General features: G+C 39.4%; 1 protein-coding gene across 1 annotated transcript in view; it reads right to left on the bottom strand.

Moving 5' to 3' along the window:
* PRKD1 (protein kinase D1) overlaps window positions 1–25,677 on the bottom strand; it is a 359,670-nt gene extending 333,993 nt beyond the window's left edge. Inside the window, exons 1-2 of the mRNA XM_019654274.1 lie at window positions 25,484–25,677; window positions 8,200–8,314 (exon numbers count right to left, since the gene is read on the bottom strand). Coding sequence (XP_019509819.1) covers window positions 8,200–8,314; window positions 25,484–25,677 — 309 coding nt within the window. The remainder of the gene's footprint in view (window positions 1–8,199; window positions 8,315–25,483) is intronic.
* Between the last annotated feature and the right edge of the window lie 1,247 nt (window positions 25,678–26,924).

Below are 26,924 nucleotides of genomic sequence, written 5' to 3'. Positions count from 1 at the left end.
TGTGTGTGTGTGTGTGTGTGTGTGTGTGTGTGTGTGTGTGTGTGTGTGTGTGTAGCTTTTAAATATATATAGCTTTTAAATATATATAACTTTTAAATATATATAGCTTTTAAATATATATATGCATATATATACATATATATATACCATATATATATATATATACACCTTGACAGCATCCAGATAGAAATGGCAATTTACCTTTAGGGAAAACACAATTCAAAAGACAGTTGCTTTTTCCTCAGACACCATGGATGCCAGAGGATGTGGCATTAAAGGGAAGGAATTGGGGGAGTGAATGGTTGCTGCCCTAGAACAGCGTAATGGGCATGAAGAATGCAAGTTTTAAGGCAAGTTGACTGACTACTTCTAAATGTGTTGAGTTTTGAAAGAAGGGAAATGATAAGCTTAAAGTTTTAAATTTGCAGCTCAAGACATTCAAAAAGCCAGGGCGATAAAATGATTACCCTAAAATTAGCTCTCATCTCAGCAGGACTGATGAAACTGAAAATTAAATGCACGGTCTAATCCTGTGGTTTCTAAATTACACCAGTTGAATTCAAATGGTACCATGTCTCTTACTGAAAGTTAAGACATTGGAATCGCAATCATAATTGGGACAAATGAGAAAACGCTGAAAACTCAGAGTACTTTGAATACAGTACTACAAGTCACTAAGCATCACTTACTAGAAGAAATGGCTTTTTCTCCAGTGTGTGATGAGCTGTTCTTGCCTTCCTGAAAAATGATGTAGGCACCTTGCCTTGAGCAGTTACTTTTCAAGGTGGTGTAATTTTCCTTACAACCTGTTCCCAACATCCTAAAATGCCTTAGACCCATTAGTAGTGTCAGAGTCCAGCACACTCTAAGCCATTGCAAAATTACACCCAGGAAATAAAAGCTTATACACCAAAAAGAATGAAACACTTTGCCAAGTTATATTGGCAAACACCTGAAGAAATAAACTTGGGGGCAGATTCTGGGATTCTGAACCAGAACAGATGGAATAGTATAATTATACAGTGAGGTAAAGTTTTAGATATGGGTTTTAAAAAATGAAAAAATGGGATAAAAACATACAAACAGACAAACCTTCTTTGAAAAGTATGCACTCTCTGTTCCCTGCAGGCTGAAAACCATGATGGGAGATGCCTCATTAGCAGCACTTAATCCACGTAATAATAATCAGAGTCCCCTGACGCACACTATTTTGTCTTGTTGATCGACTGGCAGTCCTCAGGTCTGAAAAAGTTGTGCAACCGCTAAGGACCCACTTGACCTGTACATGCAAAACAAAACAAACAAACAAACAACAACAAAGCCTGAAAAACAGATTCCAGAATTGAGCCTTCAGGCCATGGTTCCCTGAGTCAATTCATAGCACTGAATTTCTTGAATGGAGAAGAACCTGGGAATTCTTAAGGACAAACCCTATGATGACATTGTCTTAGATTTGGTTCCTTCAGGAGCAGGCTCAGAAGTAGGGATTTCTGTGCAGGTGATCTATTTAAAAAGTGCTCCCAAGAGAAGCCAGGAAGGGAGTTGGGGAGGCTGGACAAGAAGAGGAAAAGCTAAACTAGGGTGCCATTGCAGACAACATCCTAGTCTCAGCCTGCCTCTAGGGGATCCCTGGGCATAAAGTGGATCTTAGAGTTTGTCCCAACTCAGGCAAAGGGGATAAAGGAGATGAGCGTTCCTATTTTTGCATCCACAGACATTGGCTAAAGGCCACCCTCGGTGTCCACGTGTACACTTCCAAGTACTTTGCTTCTCTGCACCTACAGGCAAAATGGCTTCATTAGCCCAAAGACAGTTTCTAGAAGAATTACAGAAATTCACAGAAATGGTAAGAGAGAGCCGAGAAGACCTATGTGGAACACTGACATGCGCCTTATAAATATCATATAAAGCACTATAAATATTACTGATAGCTTTCCCCAAAGGGCCTGAAACACATTCTATAACTGTGCACTGAAGGTTTTGTGGTCAGGTGAGCTGACCCACTGCTATCCTTAGGGCCCAGGGTACTCTAATGTTCTACCAGGTGAAACTGTGAACCCATAACTCAGCCCATCACTTCTTTTGGGGAAAGTGGGTCACAAGATTCAACATTTGAAATTTTGTCCATTTGGAAGATCTCCCTTCTGCTACTCCTCGAGTCACCTTGGAGCAGCTACAGAGGACACTCCTGCCTGGTGCCCACACTCACTGCAAGGACAAAGGATGCAAGGTTCAGTTTTTACCCTCTTCTGTCAACTGGTCAAAGGGGATTCTTTATGGAGCCACAGTTGTGGATCACATTCTTGAACTTTCAACTCACTTTGAATCAGAGGGCATACATTTCCAAACATTAAAAGTGCCACCTTAGTTTTGGGGTACAGACTCTCTTTTATGACAGCTGGACATTCCACAGTGGAGTGCCTAGGCTGCCTTTTCCTGATTGCCCCATTTGGGGGCATAGATTCAATGACCATCCTAGCTGAGGTTTCAACAGCCTTCAACACAGTGACCCTTGCCAGTCTCTTGAAGAATCTCCGTGGGGACCTTAGTGAGAGCAGTTTTCTGTAAAGTGCTACAAGCAGAACCAAGATGGTAAGGGGACTAGAGGAGAATAAATGTTGAGGAAATGAACTCAACCAATACAAACTATTCTTTCATGAAGGCTGGTTGGTAAAGGGAATGAGAAAGAAGCAGTAGTAACTAGAGGAGTCTAGTTTGAGGAAAGGTATTTTCAGAATGGGGGAGACACGTAAGAAGAGAGAAAAAAGCTTGTAGAGCAGGAAAGCTTGAAAATGAACAAGAATGGTGACTAATGAGTACAGAGGCGATATCCCAGGAAGCACCAAATTTGTTATGGTCAGTATACAATTCCCAAATGTATGCTCAGAGATGCTGAGGTGGTACCTTTTTCAAAAAAGTCTGTCTTTTTATAAATCTCTTGAGTCATCTGACAAACCCCACCCCTCAGAATTTCTAAATTTGAAATAGTCTACTTTTTTTAGTCAGACTCTCCCAAAGAGATTTAAAATATGTGTAAAAATTTATGATGAGAATAAATAATGCCATGTTAATTTTGTTCACCTGCTGATTTCTGGTGTGGTTTGACAATTTTATACTTACCACTGATTTTATTTATTTTGGGGGGGTGGGAGGGAGGGGAACAGTGTTGGGGAATTGTGGGAGGGACCAGCCAAGTTGTTGTTCTTCAATTTTCATTGAGGAGGGCGCCAGTCACCATCTGGCTTCCCATCAGCAGCTCATGGCCTCTAAGCTCAAGGTGCTGTGTTCAGTCTTAGTTGCAGGTGGGAGTAGCCACCATCCCATGTGGGAGTCGAACCAGCAGCCTTGGTGTTAAGAGCACACACTCTAGCCACTGAGCCATCTGGGTGCCAAGTTCAGTCTTAGTTACAGATAAGCGTAGCCCACCATAGAACAGGCAGTCTTGTTAGGAGCACATGCTCTCAACAGCTGAGCCATCCTGCCACCTGTTGGCAGCTCAACGGCAGCTCAGCTCGGGCGCAGCGTCACTGGCCCATGTGGGAATTGAACCAGCGGCCCTGTTGCTCAGAGTGCACACTCTTAAGCTAACTCTTAACCAACTGAGCCACTCGGCCAGCCCCTTACCTCTGATTTTTAATAAAGAGCTTGAGAAACTTGTCTCCACAGATGATCCTGACACATGCTCTGACCCTGAGTTGTAAAGATAATTAAAGAGAATTACCCTTATATTGACAGAGACTAAAAGGCATTGTTTTTATTCATAGCTCTTCATACTTTTGGGGGAAAAAAAGAGTTTAATTAACAATGGTGCAAACTGGTAATTAGTAGAACACTTTTAATATGTCCATTTTATCTCAAACCCTGTTATTAATGTATTTTTGGGTCTGTGTATTTTACAATAGTTGGTTTAAAAATCACTTCCCTTAACTGTTGGTGTACGTGCATGTGCTTGTATAGACAGATACAACTCTTCAATGATGAATAGGAGTAATAAAAAAATGGTGTAATTAAAAAAACATTTATTGGATGCGTATAGACCATAGCACCTGTTGTTTATACATGTCAACATTGAAAATGGAAATGCACAGACTGATGAGCCAGATATTAATCAAATTAGAATCAGCACCAGGTCTTACAAGCATTACTCCCCAAATGCTGGAGTAAAAAATTTATTCCACACTGCCACATTTTTCAAGTTTGCATACGCAAATATTTGAACCATTATGCATGTTTTAATAATCGATAAGAAAGCTAAGATAAATTACTACTTTAACAGTTATTTTAAATGAATATCAATAGTCTACTGCATTTGAAAAAGATGAAATTGAAGCTATATGACCTTAGAAGGAAACATTCTCCATTAGTTTCAGAAACATTAATAGTACTGAGTTTTCAATTTAAATGAACATAAAGTCACTAGAAACAAATTTCCTGACTAAATCAGGCAGATTTTCCCATTTGTTTTTAGGAGGCTATCTGGCACCAAGCAGTAACTGAGGAAGTGTTTTGGAAACTGGTTTGTACTGCTGATGCTAAGTTAAAAAAGTGTAGAAATACATGTGATTTAATGAAGTCATTTAATGTATTTAATCAGAACTGACAGATAAAGATAATTAAAAAGCATACACAATTAGGTTTATATTTTTCAAGGGGACACAATTAATAACTTAATTTTAAAAAATTATTTCACTGAGGCACTGGGAAATAGAGAAAAATCTAGCTATGATATTTTGTGAATAAATTCAAGAACCAAAATTAAATTCCCTACTTAATTTTTAGTTTTTAGCCCCTGAATCCCAAAAGATACTCTGCAAATTAAATAAGATGGGCACAGACTACAAGGGAAATAAATTAAAATAAACACAAGCTTATTATCAAACATTTAGACTAGAAATCATAGGTTTTACTCCATCAGAAAAAGAAACAAAGGCAAAGACGATGAAAAAAATAGAAACATGAATCAGTAAGGTTTTCTGACAACTGGGAAAGATTAAACAAAGCATGTTTGTTTGTATAAGCATTTTCACAACTCAAACAACCTAAATTTAAAGGGATCATAGGACCTGCTTACAAAGTAAAAATGCAGACTCTAAATGATGACAGACTGTGGAAACCTAAATAAGGAAATTGAAACTGAAGGAGTTACAGGACCAGTAAATTATGGCTCAAGGAGAGAAAATTGGCCTGAAATTTCTGCTGCTAAGTTAAAAAAAAAAGTATTTACATACATATATAATATATACACAAGGGCTGACAATTAAGCTCACAAACTCATCCTAGAAAAAGTGCTACATACACCATTGCTGAATACCATTACAGTCACCTTCTAAGTACTCCCCTTGAGAAGCTATGCACCAACACCAGCGCTTGGTCCACCCTTCAAAGCAATTCTGGAACTCTTTTGCTGGAATGGCCATCAGACCTGTCATTGTATTACCCTTGATGTCTTGAATGTCATCAAAATGTCTTCCTTCAATATTTCCTTTACTTTTGGGTAAAGAAAGAAGTCATTGGGGGCCAGATCAGGTGAGTAGGGAGGGTGTTCCAATACAGTTATTTGTTTACTGGCTAAAAAGTCCCTCACAGACAGTGCCGTGTGAGCTGGTGCATTGTCGTGATGCAAGAGCCATGAATTGTTGGTGAAAGGTTCAGGTTGTTTAACTTTTTCATGCAGCTTTTTCAGCACTTCCAAATAGTAAACTTGGTTAACTGTTTGTTCAGCTGGTACAAACTCATAATAATTAATCCCTCTCATATCAAAAAAGGTTCACAACATCGTTGCAAACAAGTTCGCAAACTTAATTGTCCAACCTCGCATATACTGCTAAATTTTTCTCACCTTTTACTAGTTTATAAGACTCTGAATTTTAATGAGAACATCAAAGATAATGTTATGCAATGCTAGAATCATTATATGTTTTCAATTCAACAGGCAAAGGTAACAATATTGCATAATGTTCTTCTCCCCTACCCCCACTGTCAAACTCTAATTTTCTAATTTTCTGGTAAACAAATGAATGACCCATACCCATCTACCAGTAGATTTCATGGATAATTCTGTTCATGTGAAAAAATAAAACTGAATTCTGAAGGGGCAGAATTCTGGCAGGCATTACATCCGATTCTGCCATCAACACACACGATATGCGAAGAGAAAGAACAAGGGCATTATGACGTGTTGAGTGACCATGTGAAACTGGATGCTTGCATCTCCAATAAAGACCTGGAGCTTCCTTTTCACGAATAACATTTTTGCTGACTAATTGGATTTGTTGTTTGATCATGAAAATAGTGGCGTGTGCTCCAGCAAATCCAGGCAAACATCTCTCCCTGCACTGTCCGGAGCAGCCTGGAGAGGAGTGGGTCTGAGTCCTAGCTCTGAGGTCTGTGTGTCTCACATTAAGTCAGCGTATCTGAGATCCCGATGCCTTATTTGTAAATGAAACGAATCACCTTCATTGCTTCTAATGTGGTGTTTCCAAATCGGAAGTTTTCTAACTTAATAAAGGAATTGCAACTTACACCAATGCTGGGTCTGAGCGCAGGCTTTAAGAAGCTAAGGGAGACATCTGGAACACCTCCAAGGTCTAGGTCAGCAGGGATCTATATCCTGCCGCTTGCTGAATTTTTCACATATTGCAACAGCGAGTCAATACATTTTAAAAATGACAGCTCAGCACAAAGTTGTAGTTTCCTCTAAACGCCTTTCTTCTATTCTAAAAGGACCCGGATTCTCATCTTCTACATAAAGTGTGACATCAGTAGAAAACTAATCCCACGTAGCCATAATCTGGACTCTATAAAATAACACTTTAAGGAAAGAGTGGGGAGGAGGTGAGGTTCTGGGCACACATGTAAACTGGGTCAAGTTTGTCTTGTTGCTTCAGCTTTCCATCTGCGATGGGAGGCCCTTCTCTCAAGGGTGAGATGGAGTTCAGGTGTGAATCGAGAGACTGTCAGGAATGAAGCCGCTAGGGTTTAGCTTTAGCAAGGGAGACTCCAGGTTGTTGAGTCCGTATGAGGCCTCCATCTCTGCCCCCTGGGCACTTTATTCACAGGCTCATTCAACAAGCACTAAGAGTGGCTGGGATTAAAAACTGACTGATATCCGTGGGTCAGGTCATCTTAGTCACTGATGTATTGATTTATTAAGAGTTCTTTCCTCCTTGTTACCTTTCTTCCAATAGTCTCATTTCCAGGGCCCCGACCAGCTAATAAACTTGCTAGCTACTCTTATGAATCAGCATAGGTCTGCAACTCGGGGCCTCTCCCCTTCCCTGCCAAGTAGACAACTGGATGTTGTGTTGTTTTGGAGGATTTTCTTTAGCCCCTTTCCCTCACGGCCACCTCTGAGTGGGGCTGTAATGCTGTGGCAATCTACTTCCTGTCATGTGTTAGCACACAGCGCCGAGACAGGGATGCCAGTTAAGAAAGAAGTGGCGAAGCGGCAGGAGCAGATACCACGGGATTCTGAGCTACGCACTCACTCATTTTTTGTAGCGCCTTCTGCTTCTGGTAAAGCTCAGTCTCACGCAGGCCATGTTCATGTAACACTGAATTTGTGCTGCACATGCACAGTTTTGAGACTCAGTGGGTCATAACAGGGCAGTTCAGATTACACAGTCACTTGATGTGGCATGCTCTGGACTTCAGTCTCTACTAAATCAAGCCAGAAGCTGATTTTCAAATGGGAAATGGTTACTAGCAAAAGAGGACATGACCCTACTCCAAAACCCTAGGGCTTTCCTATCAGGGTTTACTAGATACATCACAAACCCCTTCTGTCTGCTACAGGCTCTTCAAATAGAAGTTGGTCCTCTGTGTCCTGAGGCCTAGGTGACAAGGCAGCGTACACTGCACTTGTACCTGCTGCAGAATATTTACATGCTCTAACACCACTCAAAACTGCCTTGTGGATTACTCAGTAATTAAATCAAAGAAACATGCCCAAACATGGTTTATGCGGCCCCTGCTATTCAATGAGACTCACTAAATTGTGCCTCTTTCTTTGCATTGGACCATGTGCTGTGCCTCTCATTTTAGGAGGGGTATCCCAGCCAGCTCCAGGCTACACAGAGGCCTAGAAACTTCACTTATGAGGATGTGAAGGACCCAGCCCTTTTGTGGGGTTTACCTCCCATTCTTTGGCATGTATGTATTTTAGAAAAGCATCTCTGGTGCTTGCTATTTCCCACTTACCTGATCAAATGGGTCTAAGACACATGGCAAGGCTGCATATTTCATTGGCATTGCAATTTTACAACTCTTAAGAGTCAGGCCGTGGACTTCATCTTCAGCCATATCTGCTTTGCAGCTGCAGGGGAGAAAACATACCTTTAGAGCAACCATAAAGGCTTTGGAACTGTCCTTTCTGTAATGACTTTAGCATTCCAGGCTTGTCCTTACAGTTTGTCCTGTTCTCTTTACACACTCTAGAGGACAGTCAAATATAACCAGCTCAAGTCTCACACTTTTATAATCACCATTGTCCCCAAAGTGATCAAGTGTCACAGTCACTTGAGCTTCCAATATTGTGCCCTCGACCTACTTTCTATTCCATGCCATCATATGCAATAACTTGAGTAACAGTGATGCCACTACGTGCCACGATTACTTGTCATATGTCCCTGTGGCAAGGAGGCTATCTGCATTCTTCACTAATGTGTTAGCAACTCAATTATAGAATCTCATTTTAAAGGTTTATTTTCTGGGGTTACTTCTGATGCCAATTACTCTTTGTAGGATCCTAGAAGGAACCAGATGCCATACTTAAAATGAGAGGTTAAAGAGAAATTAATGAAGGGATTATTTAAAATTTATGGGCAGGGTTAAGGGAAACCAATAAAAAATGGCAATGTTTCCTTGGACTAGCAATAGCTGGAAGCTGATACCACTCCTAGATATATATGTGGTTCTTAGGAGAATTGACTTGTTTTTGGAAAGTATATAAATAAAATGCATGCTTACTTTGAATGTGGAAAAATGAAGTATTTCATAGTCTGTAATAGAATAATTTATTTTCATATCAGTGATATACCATAGAATGGCCATCAATATAACATCAGTAAAACTGCAGTGATGCAAAATGGCAACATTAGCCCTGAGGTTTAAGCAACATAAGTACATATTAGTATTATTTAAAATGTGTGAGTTTTATTGGATATGGTCTCTTTAAGATCTACCTTTATATTTTATTAATTTGACACCCTTAGAATTATTTGTTAGAAAAGTGTACATGCTAGAAAGTGTTTCCTGGGTTGAATGATGACCCTCAAAAATGTATGTCCACATCCAGAACCTGTGAATATAACCTTATTTGGAAAAGGGGTTTTTCCGGATGTAATTAAGCTAAGAGTCTTGAGATTTTCCAGGTGACCCCTAACTCCAATGACAAGCATCTTTATACGAGATACAGAGGAGAGACACAGAGGAGAGGAAAAAGCCACATGAAGACAGAGGCCAAGAAGCTTTTGGAGCCATCAGGAGCTGGAACCGATGAGAAAGCCCTTCCCCTAGGCCCTTTGAAAGGAGCATAGCCCTGCCAACACCTTGATTTCAGAATTTCGGCCTCAAGAACTTTGGAAGAGTTCATTTCTGTTTTAAGCCATCACATTTGTGATGATTTGTTAGTGCAGCCCTAGGAAATGAATAGAGTCATCCACAAACATTTTGCTTCAGCACATTTTTCTGGTGGAAACTATGCTAGGCATTCAGGGCATAAAAAATGACTGCAGTATAATTCCTTCACGAGCTCACTTTTTAGAGGGCAAACAGACACATATACAATTAACTCATTGTAATAATGTTGAGCTAGCAGTATGCGGGAGCACAGGAAGAGATTATGAATTTTGGAAAGGTTATTCAGGAAATGTCAAGTGGCCTGATCAGGTTGGAGTATAAGGGTGCTTGATGGAGAGAAACGAGAGATGAGACTGGAAAAGAACATAGGGATAAATTTTTAATGGCCTTGATTACTATTCTTAAGCTCAAAATTCATCAAAAATTTATTTAGACCATATTATGTGCCAGTGGTATGCTAAAGATTTGGAATTTAGTGGTTGGCAAGGTAGACACAAATCCTGCCTTCATTAAAGAGAAAAAGAACCTCGATTGATTAGCCATGCGCCTATGGGGAGTGGGCATGCTTACAGTACATTTCTTAGCCATGCTTTTGGAGATGGGGAGCTTTTGAGGGTTTTCAACCTGAGTAGTGATCTGAATGTCATTGTATTTCATGGGAATCACTCAGTCGTTGAGAAGGATGCGCTGGTCTGGAAAGAGACCCAAGACAAAGAGATCTATAAGAGACTATGGTAACAATCTTGAAAGAAATTACAAGAGTCATTCGTAATTAGGGAAGAAGCAGGAGGAATGGGGAAGGATAGTCAGATTAAAGCTATGTTCTAGAAGCAAAATTGATAAGATCTTATAATTAATTGAGTAAAAGGAGCGAAGATGTTGTGGAAGCCTCTGATCCTCTTAAGCTTACATTATTACCAATCTATGTCAACTTTGTAAAATGCACCATTATTTTATCTATCACTAAGAAAGAAGAGAAATTTGATTAAACTATGACATTATGCATTCCTGTCCCTTAGAGTTTTTCTTTTGAACCAAATGAAAGAGCTATTTTAGATTCCTTTAGACAAATTTTTTAAAATTATATTTCATATTTCTGAAAAGGAAAACAGAAGCAAAATAAATGGGTTAAAGCATTCCTAAAACATTTCACATTTGGAATCTAAGCTCTTACAAGTCATTTTTTTTACTCAGAATTGTCAAAATCCATTTGTCTATACAATATTGTCCTCTGTGCCAACAAAAGTTCTCCACTATTGTTTCTGAGATTTTCTTTGAAGTTGTAAGCTTTGATTTGGGCACTTTGTTGATATTATAAGAACGTGTCAAAGGAAGGCTTTTAGACAATGTTTAGTATTTACATGCCTTCAAGTGATCCTCAAAATTTTTCTTGACTGAAAGGTCAAGGAATTGCCATTGTCCAGCTATGTCAACAGGAATAACTAAGACTTTCATGAATGCACCAGAAATGAAAATGATCAATTATGAGATATAGCTTGATATCAGAGATGTTAAAATGAGTGGGGAGAGATACACTTTAGAATTAATGAAATACAGGAATGATGACTTTAAATGAGACAGGCAGGACAGGGATGCAAAAAGTTCAAACTAAATTGTTTTACTGTTATTTCACTAGAAACACAATTGTTGTGCATAACTCTCAGAATATCATAGAGGAATGAATGAGTGATAGTGCATATTTTGAACATATGCTTCCTTAAACTATGTACTATAATATTGTAGTAAGATTCCCAGATAAATTTGTTAGTAATAAAGTGTGTGCACATTTGGTTGAAATGTGTATGGAGGCGCTTCCTATCTCCCTCCTTAGGTACCCTCACAAGGATTGTGTTGTGTGCGTTCTCTGACAGCTCACACTTAGGCCAGGCAGTGGCACAGACGCACCCTTGGCTGCTTCCATTAAGTACTAGATAGAAAGAAAAGGCAAACCTCAAAGGTACATTCACCTGGCTACATTTGACACCTAGAGAATTTTTGTTTAGAAACCATTAAGCTCATCAGAGTCTGTACTAAAAAGTTTTTTTTTGGTTTGGTTTTTTTTGGGGTTTTTTCTAAAGAAGGTTATTTAGGCTGGTCTCTATTACCTACCATTTGAAGAACCACCAGTGCGTTTAACCAGGATCAGAGGAAACCAGGCAGTAGAGTGGAAATTACTTTTTACTTAGGTTAGCTAAGTTTTACAATTATTAGCTTCATTTTGAACTCATGCATTCCAACAGCTTGTTTATTTTTCCTAGTAACATGTACAGCAGCAAATGAGAAAATATTTAACTCTGAGTTGACACCTTGAAAACACAGTGAAACAGACTCTTTCAGAAAAAAATGAATTAAACAATAATGAACTTATCTGAGTAGTGGGAGGGGATGTGATGTGCACATTTTGGAGTTAGGCAGAACTAAGTTCAAATAGCACCGACACCATAACCTCCTTGCTGTGTGAATTTGTAACATATTTAACCTCCTTGAGCTTTACTGGCAAAATGGATATGTCAATGTTTTATTTGTAAGGATTAAATATGATGAATAATATAAGATGCCGTGAACATGGTAGGCACTCAGTTAGTAGTAGCTACCATTATTACTGTTGTTTGCCTAATTCAGCATTGCACAGATTCAGCAATTACAGGAATTCCTTAATTTAAATGGAATCTTCACCTTTGGGAAGGGCAGCAGCAAGCCAGTTTAGACAAGGTCTGTGTGCTTTGTTATTAGAGAAAACCATATGAAACTGCCATTTTTGTATGTCAAAAATGGTGCAATCTCAACAATTTCATATATGGGCTTGTTCAATGCATCAGCTTGTTACATGACATTTTGCTTCTTTCATTACTGCTCTTTAAAATTGTCAATAAAAATCCATCATTGCTGGGATAAGAAGTCAATATGGATATTAATTATCTTTTTAGTATTTTGTCTTTCAGTGGTATTTTATTTTTGTACTATTAAATAACTTGAGTAGTTGCTATAGCAAATTATAAAAATTAGAAGACAAATCAAGAAAAAAAACACGAGAAATAACAATTAATAAACGAAATGTGTAATGCATTTCCATCTGTATTCACATCATTTGATCAGGCCTTTTTGGTACCATCAAGAAACAGTGAGGAGGCGGTCCCTGTACCAAAATCCCGCCCTTTGTTGTGTGTTGAATATGTCTCCGTTTATTAAGATGATTTACAAACTGAGACTATATGGAGCTAAAATAGGAGAGGTGCTGAAAGCTGCCCCAAGATAAAATGTGACACTTGATAATTATACATTGTGTTGCACCTTCTCCCATCTTATTCTCTCCTATTTTCACCTGAAAACCAGAGGTGAACGTGTGTGACATGTACGTTATGGTCTGTTTATTATTCTTGGCAACAGTTAGGATTCCTAATCTGACTTAATAAAATTATGCTGATATTTTTCACAGCTACATGTCACTCACTGATAAAAACGAATTGGACTTTGGGCACCATCAGGCTTGTACTCCCAAACAATAACTCTTTTTCCTTGAGAAGACGTTTGTGTATCCTGATGGGGACAAGAAGTAAAGTGCAAGTGATTGGAAACTGTGCTTTACATACAGAATTTCACTTCCATTTGATCCCATAAGCTTAAGAAATGAGAACAAATTAACTGTTGTAGCTCAATTTCAAGTTTTTTCAACAAAGTTATACTTCAGATGTCTTAACTCCAGTTTAAGAAGGTTAAACAAAGGCAAAATAAAGGAGGGCTTTTACACTGATGACCTCTCCCCTTTCAGGAATTCAATCATTAGTAAATCGTCACTTTTAATTCCATGTTTGTCCAGGCTAGAACACAACTGACCACAACTGATTCTTAACAGAAAAGTATTTGATAGTAAGAAATGACCTCATATGTATTTTTAGAGAATGATAGATTTAAAAGGGTGAGTGTGTGAGAGTGTTAGGGAATGACTGACTACGGGAAGAAAAATTAATCTTTAAAACTGAATGCAGGGACGACCGAGTGGCGCACTGGTTAGGAGTTGGCTTGGGATGCCAGCTCTGAGCAGCAGGGCCCAGTTCGGATCCCACATGGGCCTGCACTCTGTACAGCTAAGATGCTGAACAACAGCTCAACCTGGAGCTGGGCTGCCATGGGTCGCAGGCGATGGCGTAAGCTGCAGTGGGCTGCCATAAGCTACTGTGTGTGGCCAGCAGCCAGCGTGAGCTGCCATGAGCCACTGTGAGCGGCCGTCCAGAGGCCGGCAACTGATCTGCCTAAGCTGGGAAGAGCTCAATGATCACAATACCAACATGGGCCAGTGAAGCAACTTCCTCCACAACTAGACTGAAGAACAAAAGGACAGCAACTTCTCTGTTCCCCTTCCCCGATTCCCCAATGCTGTTCCCTCCCCCAATTCCCCAATAAAATCTTAACAAACAAAACAAAACAAAACTGAATGCATTTCAGAGAGGGTAGAAAAGACATTGGGAAATAAATGGAAATGTGAATACATTTATAAGATTGAAGTTCTGAATATAATTTGATGGACATTTTTTGATGACAAATATACTTATGGTTTTTGAATAACAAGTTTACTTCTTACAATGAAAGTTACCTTTTTTCTTTTTTAATAAAACCTGTTTTATCTCATTCTACAGAAGCCTAAGGCTCAGAAAGAAATATTTTCCCCAGAATGTTTTGTTCTGGAAAACAGGGTCACTTAAACACTTGATAACCTGCTTAAGACTGAAAACATTTGTAGCCTATACACAGATGAAAGAGCTTGCAACCTTTGATATGAACTACCATTTCTGCTGTGAAGAGAAAAATACTTGCCTAATTATTTTTTAAAGAAATATGGGTGCTATTCAACCACTGGGTTACAATGAACTTGGATGTCCCCCGTGTGTTCCAGGAACCCCCACACCCTTGCTGCTGACTTAGTACAGACAAATAGTCTAACATTTCTCAGAAGGTATTCAGCAACACACTAGATCTGTACACCATGCTGTGAAACAAAAAAGGATTAGGTGGCTAAATGAGTTTGCGTACACAGTGTATAAATTCCCTTCCTCAGAATTCCATGTTATTAAATGCTCCAAGAAGCAGTGCATTAAAGAAACTTATTTTGTTTGTTTAATACGATGTCTCCCAAATGCCTTTAGCCATAAAATAATTTTTTAAAAGACATAGTCTGTCTTTCACACCACTGTTGTAGTTTCCCTCCTCATAACAATGTTTGTTCCTCTGCAGATGGGGCAGAAAATAGAAGGAAAATACCAATACCTGCTTAATAGATTATCTCAGCAAGATGCTATAACTTCTGTCTAGTTTACTCGCATCATCTTGATGTAAAACAGGTGGCGGCCCCCATAGGCCCCTTTGCTGAGAGACTCACTCCCAGCAGCCTCTGGCTTTGGTGGCCTGTGTGAGCCAGCCATAAGTTTGTGCTGACTGGTAGCTGCAACATCGTATTATATTCCCCTGAAGCACAAGATTCTCTGTGCTATGTGGTGCCAGCCGCTGCAAGGCTCAAGCTACATACGGCAGCCAACTCTTGAGTTTCAATCTTCCATGGAAACTGGTCACTTAGAGAAGGAGATGTCACCTGGTTCTTCTGAATGCCACCTCTCAGTATGCCTTTGGAAAGGCGGCTGGCCTCAGCAGCCAGCTTTCTCTGAACTGTGGGCTTTTAGCTGTGGACCCCACACCAATTCCACCACTCATCACCTAACAACTCCTTGCTTCATGAACAACAAAAGAAACAGCTTGGACAACATTCCACAGTACTGTTTAATCAAGGAACCCCTATTTGCACTTTAAAAACACATTTTAGGAAATACAAAAACACATATTAGTCTTTTTTAGGTATGGAAGAGTAGAATGTAATAGTTAATGCACCTCAAACCACAAACTGAGAAGTCCAAGAAATAAAACTTCTCTCTCTAAGCTCTGTCATACTGGGCTGTGTTTGCAAATCCTAGCATCAATATCATCAATCCTCTACAGGGCTGTGTTATGTGCCAGAGAGGGGATGTGACAACAAAGGATAGTTATTACCATATTGTTGACTATATTCCCCATGCTTTACTTGACACCCCATAGCTAGTAAGTAACTACCAATTTGTACTTCTTAATCCCTTCCCTTCTTTTACTCAACATCCTAACCCCCATCCTACCTGGCAAGCTTCAAAATGTTCTTTGTATCTATGAGTTTTTTTTCTGTTTGGTATGTTCATTTGTTTTGTTCTTTAGGTTCCACAAATAAGTGAAATCATATGGCATTTGCCTTCCTCTGTCTGATTGCTCCACTCAGCATAACGCCCTCTAGGTCCATCCACGTTGTTGCAGATGGCAATACATTATTCTGTTTTATGGCTGAGTAATATTCCATTGGATATATGTACCTCCTCCTCTTTATTCATTCATCAGCTGATGGACACCCAGGCTACCTCCACATCTTGACCATTGTAAAACATGTTGCCATGAACATATGGATGCACACGTCCCATCAAAGTAGTGTTTTGGTTTTTTTCAGCTAAATATCCAGAAGCGGGATTACTGAGTCTTTCTTTGTCTCTTGTTATAGCCTTTGTTTTAAAGTCTATTTTGTCTGGTATAAGTATTGCAACTTCAGCTTTTCGTCTGCTTGTTTCCATGTAAATGAAATATCTTTTTTCATCCATTTACTTTCAGTTTGTGTGTCTTTCATCTGAAGTGAGTCTCTTACAGGCAGCATATGTTAGAGTCTTGTTTTCTTATCCATTCAGCCACCCTATGTCTTTTAATAGCAGTGTTTAACTCATTTAGATTTAAATTAATTGTTGACAGATACGTAGTTATTGCCATTTTATTATTCATATTTTTTATCTTTTCTTTTTTTTCATCTTAAAGCAGTCTTTCTAATATCTCTTGTAATGTTGGTTTGGTGGGAAAGAACTCTAGCTTTTTTTTGTTTGGGAAGATCTTTATCTGTCCTTCTATTTTAAATGATAGCTTTGCTGGGTAGAGTAATCTTGGTTGTAGGTCCTTGCTTTTCATCACTTTGAATATTTCATGCCAATCCCTTCTGGCCTACAAAGTTTCTGTTGAGAAATCAACTGATAGTCTTATGAGAGCTTCCTTGTAGGTAACTAACTACTTTTGCTGCTTTTAAGATTCTCTCTTTGTCTTTAACCTTTGGCATTTTAATTATGGTGTGTCTTGGTGTGGGTCTCTTTGGGTTCGTCTTGTCTGGGGCTGTCTGCACTTCCTAGTCTTGTATATCTATTTCCTTGCCAGGTTAGGGAAGACTTCTGTCATTATTTCTTCAAATAGGCTTTCAATTCCTTGCTCTGTCTCTTCTCCTTCTGATACCCCTATGATACAAATATTAGTATGCTTGGTGTCTTCCTCGAGGCCTCTTAACCTCTCCTCATTTTTTTGGATTTTTTTTCTTTTTGGATGTTCTGATTGGGTGTTTTCTTCTACTTTATTTTCTAAATCACTGATTTGAAACTCTGCTTCATCTAATCTATTGTTGATTCTTTATAACACATTCTTTATTTCGGTTATTGTATCTTCATTTCTGACTTTTTATGTTTTCGATCTCCATCTTTACATTTTCTATCTCTTAGTTGAAGTTCTCCTGAGATCACTGAGCATCCTTATAACCAATGTTTGGAACTCTACATCTGGCAGATTGCAACTCTGTGTCTCGCAGGTTGCTTGTCTCCATTTAGTTTAGTTCTCTCTCTGGAGCTTTGTTTTGTTCTTTTATTTGGGACATGTGTCTTTTTCTCCCCATTTTTGCTGCCTTCTGTATGTGTTTCTATGTATTAGGTAGACCTCCTGTACCTCTCAGTCATAGTAGAGTGGCCTTATGTAGTAGGTGTCCTATGGGGCCCAGTGGTGCAGTCTCCCTGATCACCTGAGTTGGGTGCTTCAGGTGTGTCCCTTGTGTGTGCTGTGTGTGCTCTCCTGTTGTAGTTTAGCTTTTGTTGCTGCTTGCAAGTTAATAGGCGGGATTAACCCTTGGCCTGATTGGTTGTGAGGACTGGTCATTACTACAGTGGGGGAGCTATTGTGCAAGTGCTGAGCCTATGGAGCAGGATTTGCTTTAGCAGGGCTCTGGTGCCTGCCCAGTCTACCCTTTTGGTTTGTTGTCCACAGAGGCAGCTACGTGGCACACTGACTCAGTCTGAATCTGGCCACTGGGCATGACAGCCTCAAGGCCTTCTGGGAGGGGCTCCACCAAACACCAAGTTAAGCCCAGCCTGTGACCTGCCTGGAGCCACCTGGAATGAGCCACAAAGCAATCCATAAATGGCAACTACATACACTGGGCTTGGAGGTGCTTGGAAGAGGCCAAGCCTCTAACCAAGGCCAGGTACCATTAATACCAGGCTGAGGGTTTCTCAGCAAGAGTTATGGGGCTTGCTGAGGCCAAATGCTGCTTGTTTGAGGTCTGTGAAACTTTGAGAGATTTTAGTAAAGTCCACGGCATGAGCCAAGACAGGCCATTTGATTGGAGGAGGTCTTGGGGTCAGGAATTACCGGGGTGGGGCAACCAGTGTTAGCCAGGTTGATGGAGACTCAGATAGGACACCTACTTAAGTCTTCATGCTGTAGGGGGAAGAGCTCAAGAAAGGAACAATGGCTTCTGCCAACACCTCTGTCTGGGAAGAAGCTGGCCCCCCAGCCCTTGCCTGGAGCCACACAATTCAGTTTCTCCCCATATGTCCCTGGTGCCTTTCAAGTTGCTGCCCCAGACCTGGAGCTCATAGCAAGTTATTTCATCTTCAAGTAGGCCTAAGCTTTGGCCCTTTAAGGGGAGTGATTAGGGCTCCAGCCAACCTCTATCTTACTCAGCCACAATCTTTGCTGGTGCTCACAGCCAGAAGCTGTGGGGACTTCTCTTCCTAGCCCTGGAAGCCTAGTGTGTGGCTGGGATCTCTTGCTCCTCAGGGTAACCTCTGAAGCTGAGACATCCCTCCTGATTTCAACCATTACATGCAGATGTGGGACCAGCCATTTAATGTCTCTATACCTCCAACCAGTCTTGATGTGTCTTCTTCTGTATATCATTAGTTATGGAACTTCCATTCAGCTAGACCTCAGGCAATTCTCAATGATGGTTGTTCTGTAGTTTAGTTGTAATTCTGAGGTGGTCAAGAGAGAATCCAAGTACAGTGCTTTCCTAGTCTGACACCTTGACTGGAAATTGATAAGCAGTTTTCTTAATTGTCTCACACTGAAAACAACCTAAATGCTCATCAACAGTAGAATGAATAAATTATGGTACATTCATATAAGGAAATTTACAATAATGAAAATTAAGAAAATAAAGCCACATGGAACAACATTAATGCATCTCACAACAAATCAGGTATATAAAACAGTACATGTTGTATGATATCATTTGTATAAATCTCAAAGATGGGGTGAATAACTTATCACAAGTTAGAAGTTTGAATAGCTGTTACCTTTGGGAAAGAGGATGGGATTAGCGATTGAGTGACATAAGGCAGACTTCTGGGTTTCTTAAGGTGGGTATATTCACTGTGTCGTAATTCATCAGGCTAAACACTATGACTTGGTATGAGCAATAAGTGCACTTTTTTGTATGTATATTATACAGTTGAAAAGGTTTTTTATTTAATGATAAAACATTCAGGAGAAATTGACAAACCCATTCCCTATGATGAAGACTAAGACACCTCTACCAATAACTGATAGATCAAGTGGAAAAATAATGTTGAAGATATAGAGATTTGGACAAAACAATTAAGAACTGTACTCAATAATTGGAACTCACAAAAATGTTTATGAAATTCAACCAGATAGAATGTCTTAACACTTTATACTCTAAATCCTTTCCCTTCTTTGGGGCTCAGACTTTTTGTTTACAAAAACCAGACATATGCATTTATTTCTTTTTTCTACCCTATAGTATATTCTGTGAATCAATGAATTCAAAAGCAAAGCTTGAAATATGGAATAGAAAATGGGAACTTCAGATGGAAAACAATTATAAGCTAATACGTCAAAATATTTATTAAGCGCCTATGTTGTACCAAGCACTGTGTTAGCTTGTAGGGATACAGAGATACAAGAAACAGGATTCCTGGTTTTGTTAAATTCACAATCCAGTAGAGGAGATTGATGAATTAAACAATGACATCCATTGGTGTGCTGGAGCTAGCTGACACTTGCTCATGAGAGCCAATTGTTAAACATTTGGGAATTTTTGTCAGCCAGATGTTAAATCATTGATAGCTTCAAATTGGCCATGGTGGGACTATTCATACCAAGGAAATTGACAAATGCTACAATCAGGGCTCCCCCACACCCTCCAGGGAGCTTGTTTACTAGCACACTACTGATTGTTTCATAAAACAACCTGATGAGTGTTTTGCAATACAAAATGAACCATGTGTTGTGGGAGCACAGAGAATACTTAATCAACCAGGAGGAGAATGTTCCAGAATATCCCACTAGATAGGTCCAATTTGACTTGTCTGCCAAAAAGTGAATAGAAGTTTGTCAGAATTATAAAGGTTGCCATGGCATTTCAACAAAGGGGATTACATGTGAAAATCGCTAAGATATTAAAGTCATGTGTCAGGAGCAGACCTGCAGCACACACGTGCTTAGGTTATGCATTGTACCAAAGCAGCATATCTAATGGGCTTTAATTCATATCTTTATTATTTTTTCAATTTTTCATGCATGTTTTCAATATAAATGTTGAATCCAGAAATGGGCAATTTGTATGCTTATAGCAATTTTCTGACATTTATCATAGCAAATAAATGAAATGATTAGGCTTGTTTCTGTAGGGTTGGTCTTGATTGTTCAATATTAACTTACAAAAGTAATGTGAATTCAAGAAAAGTCTTATCAGTCTAACAATACTTTTGTAAACCACACTTCTAAAAGAGGAGCTTCTTTTCTGACAAATATACACTAAATGTACTAGTGTAACCACTGTCTGATGGCTTAATCTAGATAATTCTAATGTTTCATTTTGTGGTTAATATCATCTACATTTATATCATCAGAGTGGTTGCTGAGTTTCCAGTGTAAATCTATAAGTACTTTCACTAAGACATAATTCACATGTAATTATATTTAATAAATAATATTTAATAATAATAATAATCCATTTGTTGGTAACAATCCAATTAAAATAACAGTTCAATTTGTTATAACTTTTGCTATAGATAAATGAGAAACTACACTGATACAAATGCTTTTCCTTGAGGAAGGAGTGCTGTATGGGCAGGTAGAGCCTGGTCATAGAGAACAGAAGTGTGGGGTGCGAGTGCACAGAGAGCATGACTGTGGGGCACAAGTGCTTTCACCTGCAGTGCCCATTTCTTGACAATTAGGATATAATGTTTTGTATTCAGTCATTCATTTCTTTCTTATTTCTTAGTCACCTAGTCTATACAAACTAAATTCTGTAGAAACTATAGGAAGCACATAATGCAGAATCAAGTTAATAGATAATTGAATTAAAATTTAAAAACTTATTAAAGGAAACTCTAACCCTTACAATCACAAAGACTCTGGAAAATTCCCTTGTGATCAGTACACATTAAATCTTCAACAGACCCAGGAGCACAAAATGATGTGAACTTGTGTGTCCAGAGAACCTATACGAAACAAGGATGGTAAAAGTACATTTGAAAATAACTTTTGTGGGCCGGCCGAGTGGCGCGATGGTTAAGAACTGGCTTGGGATGCCGGAAGGCCCCGGTTCGGATCCTACATATGAGGGCCAGTGACACTGCCCTCTGCAGCTAAGATGCTGAACAACAGCTCAACCTGGAGCTGGACTGCCCTGAGTCACCAGCAATGGTGTAGGCTGTAGCCCCTGCTGCAGTGGGTTGCCATGGGCTACCATGTGTAAACAGCAGCCAGCGTGAGAAGCCAGCAGTCGCAGTGAGCGGCCATCCAGAAGCTGGTGACTGATCTGCTTCGCCTGGGAAGAGCGCAATGATGGTGCCAATGGGCCAGTGAAGCAACGTCCTCCACAACTAGACTGAAGAACAAAATGACAGACAACTTGTCTATTCCCCTTCCCCCAATTCCCCAGCTCTGTTCCCATTCTCCCAATTTCCCAATAAAATTTAAAAAAAAAAAAACTTTTGTTTTTATGTACCTTTTCTAAGTGAAATTTTTATTTATGGTAGAACCACATTGTTCTCCATTTTAAAAGCAAGAAGCCACAGGCCCAAAAAAATATATTGGGTCATCCAATGTCACACAGCTAGTGACAGCAGAAATACAGCTGGATTTCTTTGATGATTGTTATTCTTACAGCGATTCCTGCAGACATGGGCATGTCCCTCTTCACAGGGATAGAGTAGGTCTGTCTAGACAACCTTGGCTGCTGGGCTGTATTGTAAAAGATGGGCCATCAGAGGGTGAAGGGAATCTTGCCCTCACATCAGAGGCCTAGAATAGTTCCCTGAATAAAAAGGAGAATTCTCCCAAATTACCTGGCTATCATGCTCATACTTTCGAAGGCTGTTAAATATTATGATCATTAGTAAAATTTTCCCTAAGGACAGACAATACATTTTCAAACAATGATAATGGGGACAAATAAGAGGTTGCTTACATGCCTAAAAAACTGCATCTATGTGATTTTTGTGCCCCCAAATTTACCTTTAAAATTCATACAATTGAGTTAAAACTTGTTTTACTATTACTTAGAACATTGTTATATATTTGTACTACAGTAAAGTAACCATTTATTCCAAATTTGAGGGAGATAGTCACTTTAATTCTGATATAGTTCTTGGAAGTAGTATTTTGACTCTCTCTCTTTTTTTTTTTTTAGCTGAGTCATCCTGCCACCTGTTGGCAGCTCAGCTCGGGCTGGGAATTGAACCGGTTACCCTGTTGCTCAGAGCTCACACTCTTGAGCAAGCTCTTAACCAACTGAGCCACTCGGCCGGCTCCTTTGACTCTCTTTATCACTTGCTTGTTCAAAGGATAAAATGTCTGATTAGTTGCTTTGGATAGCAATGAATGCTAAGCTCTGTTAGCTAGTTAAGGAATTTTCTCATGTGGTAAGTTTTCCATTGTTTGGGACTTTATACTTTTTTTTTTTTTTTACCAGCAGTGCTTAAAAGCAAGAAGTATTTGGTCATGCTTTCATACCTAGAGGCATAGGAGGATGTAGAAAATCACGGAATTGAGAGCCAGGAGCCATGATGAGAGTAGTGTTACTGGTAGGTTGCTGAACCAAGATGAATTTGAGACTCCCAGTCTGGAATACAGTATCAATACCTACATTAACTGGCATTTTAAAAGAGTTACACTAAAACAATATGATTCTAGATTGTCACATCAAAACTCTAGTTGCCACAGGTTGGTGTGAGTCAGGTGAGGGAAAAATTAAAAATCACAAGTCAAAAGATTCTGACTGATTCTTCATATCTGGGTAGGGGTCAAAGTCAAGATTTTACAGGAAAGCAGAATCTAGAGTCCGTGAAATCAACCAAAGGGTCCTAAATTGGCTGTGATGAGTAGCATAATGTGATTAAACTTTCCCTGTCCTTCCTCACAGTTCCCTCACTTGCCCTTTTTGATCTTTTAAGATCCAATTTATCCTTCACAAAAGAGAACATATTGTATGGTTTCATTTGTACAAACTTCTAAAATAGGCAAAAGTAATCTTTGGTGGAGATAATCATTAATAGTGGCTGCCTCTGGGGTTGGTAAATACAGGTGATGGATAGATGGAAGTGACACAAGGCATCTTTCTGAAGTCATGGTAATGTTTATATCTTCATAGGGGTTTTGTTACATAATTGTCAAAACTCAGCATTTACCAAAACTCATAAAATGTTTCAGTTTGTGTTTTTATTGTATATATATTTTACATTAAAAGAAAAACGCTGGACACAAATATTGAGATCTAGCTAATGCTATGCATGCTTAAACATTTAGGAAAAATATACTGATGAAATTTACTTTGAGACTCATCAAAAAGAACATGAATTGACAAACAGATATATAGATGGATAAATGTGATAAAATATAGTGAAATTATAATGGTAGACTATTTCTTTTAACTTTGCTAAAATTTTTACTATCTTTTGAAAATTTTCATAATAAAATGTTATGGGGAAAGGCTCAACTCAGGCATTAGAACCTTCCAAGTATCTCTCCTGACCTTTACTCTCATCCCTACTTGAGGATAAGCAAGGCTATTTCTCTGTTTTTGAGTTCCCATATGGCTTGCACATATTTTCATATTATCTAACTATATCTGTCTCCTCCAATTAAGCTGTGGGCTTCTTGAGGAGAGGAATTATGCAATTACTTTTGAACCTTAAGCACTGTCCTAGACACATAGACAAATACCTTATGATCTTTCTTATATGAATCTAAAATAAATAATGAATAAACAAATCAAGCTAATAGATACAGAAAACAGACTGGTGGTTGCCAGAGGCAGGGGTTGGGGGATAGGAGAAATGAGTGAAGGGGGTAAAAGGTAAAAAGAAAAGAAATTCAATACTAAAAACCTATCTGAAACCACAGCTCTGTGACTCACCTTGACGGATGTAAAACAACATTACTGTTTGTATGAAATAAGTAAAAAAGGAAAACTGAAAAAAATATATAGCACAAAGTGACAAATATTAAGTAAAGAGTATAGCTCAATGAATTTTACAAAGTGAATATACCTATGAAATCACCACCCAGATTAAGACATAGAATATCAACAGCAACCCAGAAACTTCCATCATGTCTGTTCACCATTCTCACCCTATGGAAAAAGAATACGCGTATTTTACTATTCTATTCATAGACTAGTGTTGCCTCTTATAAAACTTCATATAAATGTAATCATTCTTTCATTTAATATAATATGTCTTTCAATTTAATGATTTTGTGTGTGAAAGTCATATACTCTTTTCATTACTGTATAATATTCTATTATACGAATATAACACAATTTATTTATCTGCTTTACAGGGGTCTTTGTTTTTGTTCTTGTTTTGAACAATTAAAAATAAAACTATAGAGCCTTGTCTGTTATCAGCCCGCAGCCACCTAGTAGGAGCCGCAAGCTGTATGTGGTTGGCTGCTGCTTGTGCTGGACCTGGAGGCATGTGGGGGTGGCCTCGCCATGAACAGAGGCCTGCTGCCACCAATAGTGGCCTGAGGAAGCTTAGCAAAATGCCTAGGTCCCTTAAGCCTACTGTCACCTGCCAGCTGCCCATTAGGCTCAGCCATTGAAAAAGCCTCCTTAGGTGCATCAGCTGAGTTACCTGGCCTGATGTTGAGACCCTTAGCTATGCAGCTCTAGCTGGGTGGTGCGGAGTCCCAGGGAGTCACGAGACATGGCCTGTGGATTTTACAAAGTTAATGCAGAGTCAGTTCTTACGCTACTGCCTGGCCTATGACTACTAAGCACAAAGCCCCAAGAACACCACAGGCAGCCAACTGCTCATCTTGGGGCAGTGCCTGGAGTGTGACATCTTCACGAAATGCCCTTCGAACACTGCAATCAGCTACTGTTTGCCTCTGGCTCGCAAAGCCCTGAGAGCTGCCCAAGAGAGGCTGTGTCACAGGTTTTGGGTCACTGTCTACCACCAAAATCACTGTCTACCACCAAAAGCCATCTGCTGCTGCAAAAGGCCTCCATGGCTTGTGATCCAGGGCTGGCCACCCAGGGGCCTCGTGTACCCCTGGTCATGCAGCTCTAGGTAGGCGGAGTGGGATTCCAGGGGTCTAAGTGATGTGGTTGGTGGTTTCTACAAAGTCAATGTAGTCTCGGTTTGCTAACTGGTGCTGGGCCCATGACCACCCTGCAAAACACTCCAAGAACGCCATGGCCAGCCACCGCCCACCTCAGGCCCACAGATTCCCAATAGCCGCCCAAGAGACACTGCAGTGCAGATCTTGGGTTACTGCCCACCAGCAAATATTTCCCGGGCTGCTGTGGGCCATCCACCACTGCAAAAAGGCTTCCACAGCCTGTGGGGTGGGAGGAGCAGCCCAGCGGTCAAGAGGGTCTGGGATGATGTAGCTCCAGCTGTACAGAGGGCGGGGACCCAAGGCGTCACCAAGACGGTACACAGACGCAGATTCAACCAGACCAGGGGGCGGCATACTTTTGAGACGGAAGAACCGCCAGGGGTCAGCAAACTGCGGCTCGTGAGCCACAGGCTCTGAGGTAAAATTGAAAATGAAAATAAAGCTATCATAGTTTCATTTATAAGAGTTTTAGAGGATATTATTCACATAATGGTGATTATGTAAAAAAAAAAAAAACCAGCAATTTGTCTACCTGTCTGTTCCCCTTCCCCGATTCCCCAACGCAGTTCTCCTCCCCCAATTCCCCAAAAAAATCTTTAAAAAAAAATTTTTTTTATACGCTATTATTCACATAATGGTGATTACGTAAAATAAGTAAATAAATAAATAAAACTACAATAAAAACCTCAATATATACAGTACTTGAATACATTTTTACAGGCATCACATTTTCTCCTGATCGCAGAATGAATTTTGCTCCGGTAGTCAGTGAGAATAGAGAGTCGGCCATTGAAGGAACACACAAAGACAGATAGTACGAGCCATAGAAATTACTGGTAAGTAGACATATAAGAAATGTAGGCTGTGGCATATAAGTAAATTTGGCTTGCTTTACAAATGATGGAAGAAGGAAGAAAAATGTAGAGGAAACTGTTGAGAAAGCAGCAGTGAGTAACAATTAAGGGCTATGCTATCAGAAGGCACAGGAAATGATTAAACCCAGGATTATCTCTAATGAACAATGAGAAAACAGAATATCAGTTTTACAGAGTTGAAGAGCATGGCATAAGAACAAGACACAACTGTATGGCGGCAGACAATGCCTAGAAGGCATTTTGCAGGACAGTGAGTGACATTTTTAAAATTTTACATTTGTTTGCAAGATTTTTCATTTGCCTAACTGATAACTGGAATTAGAGGTTGTATGATTTGTTTAATGATGCAGAGAGACACCCAGTGTAACAGTTTTGCAAGAGCTTCACTGAAGCATTAAGCAAGTGACAATGTTAAGGTGTTTTTATGCTTAGTCTATGAGCACTGATTGCAGAAACCAAACTGAGACTGTGTGAGAAAAGTGAAATGAAGAATTGAATAATCAGTCAACCAAATTCAAGGTCACTAGTCATTCCAGATGATTCATACACACACAAAACACCCTATATATGATTCTTCTTTGAGAGCTTGTTTTTATAATTAACTCGATGTTCCCTGATAGTCAACCTTCAAGTGAATATCCAAATGGTAAGAGCCTACTGCTCCTCAACCTTGGTGTTGGCTGCATTCACATTTTAGTTTAATGAGAACTACTTGTCATTTGCTAC

This window comes from Hipposideros armiger, unplaced genomic scaffold, assembly GCF_001890085.2.
Source record: "Hipposideros armiger isolate ML-2016 unplaced genomic scaffold, ASM189008v1 scaffold_218, whole genome shotgun sequence".
NCBI lineage: Eukaryota > Metazoa > Chordata > Mammalia > Chiroptera > Hipposideridae > Hipposideros > Hipposideros armiger.
Note: the sequence above shows the minus strand (reverse complement) of the source record. Positions and strands in the feature narration are given on the sequence as shown.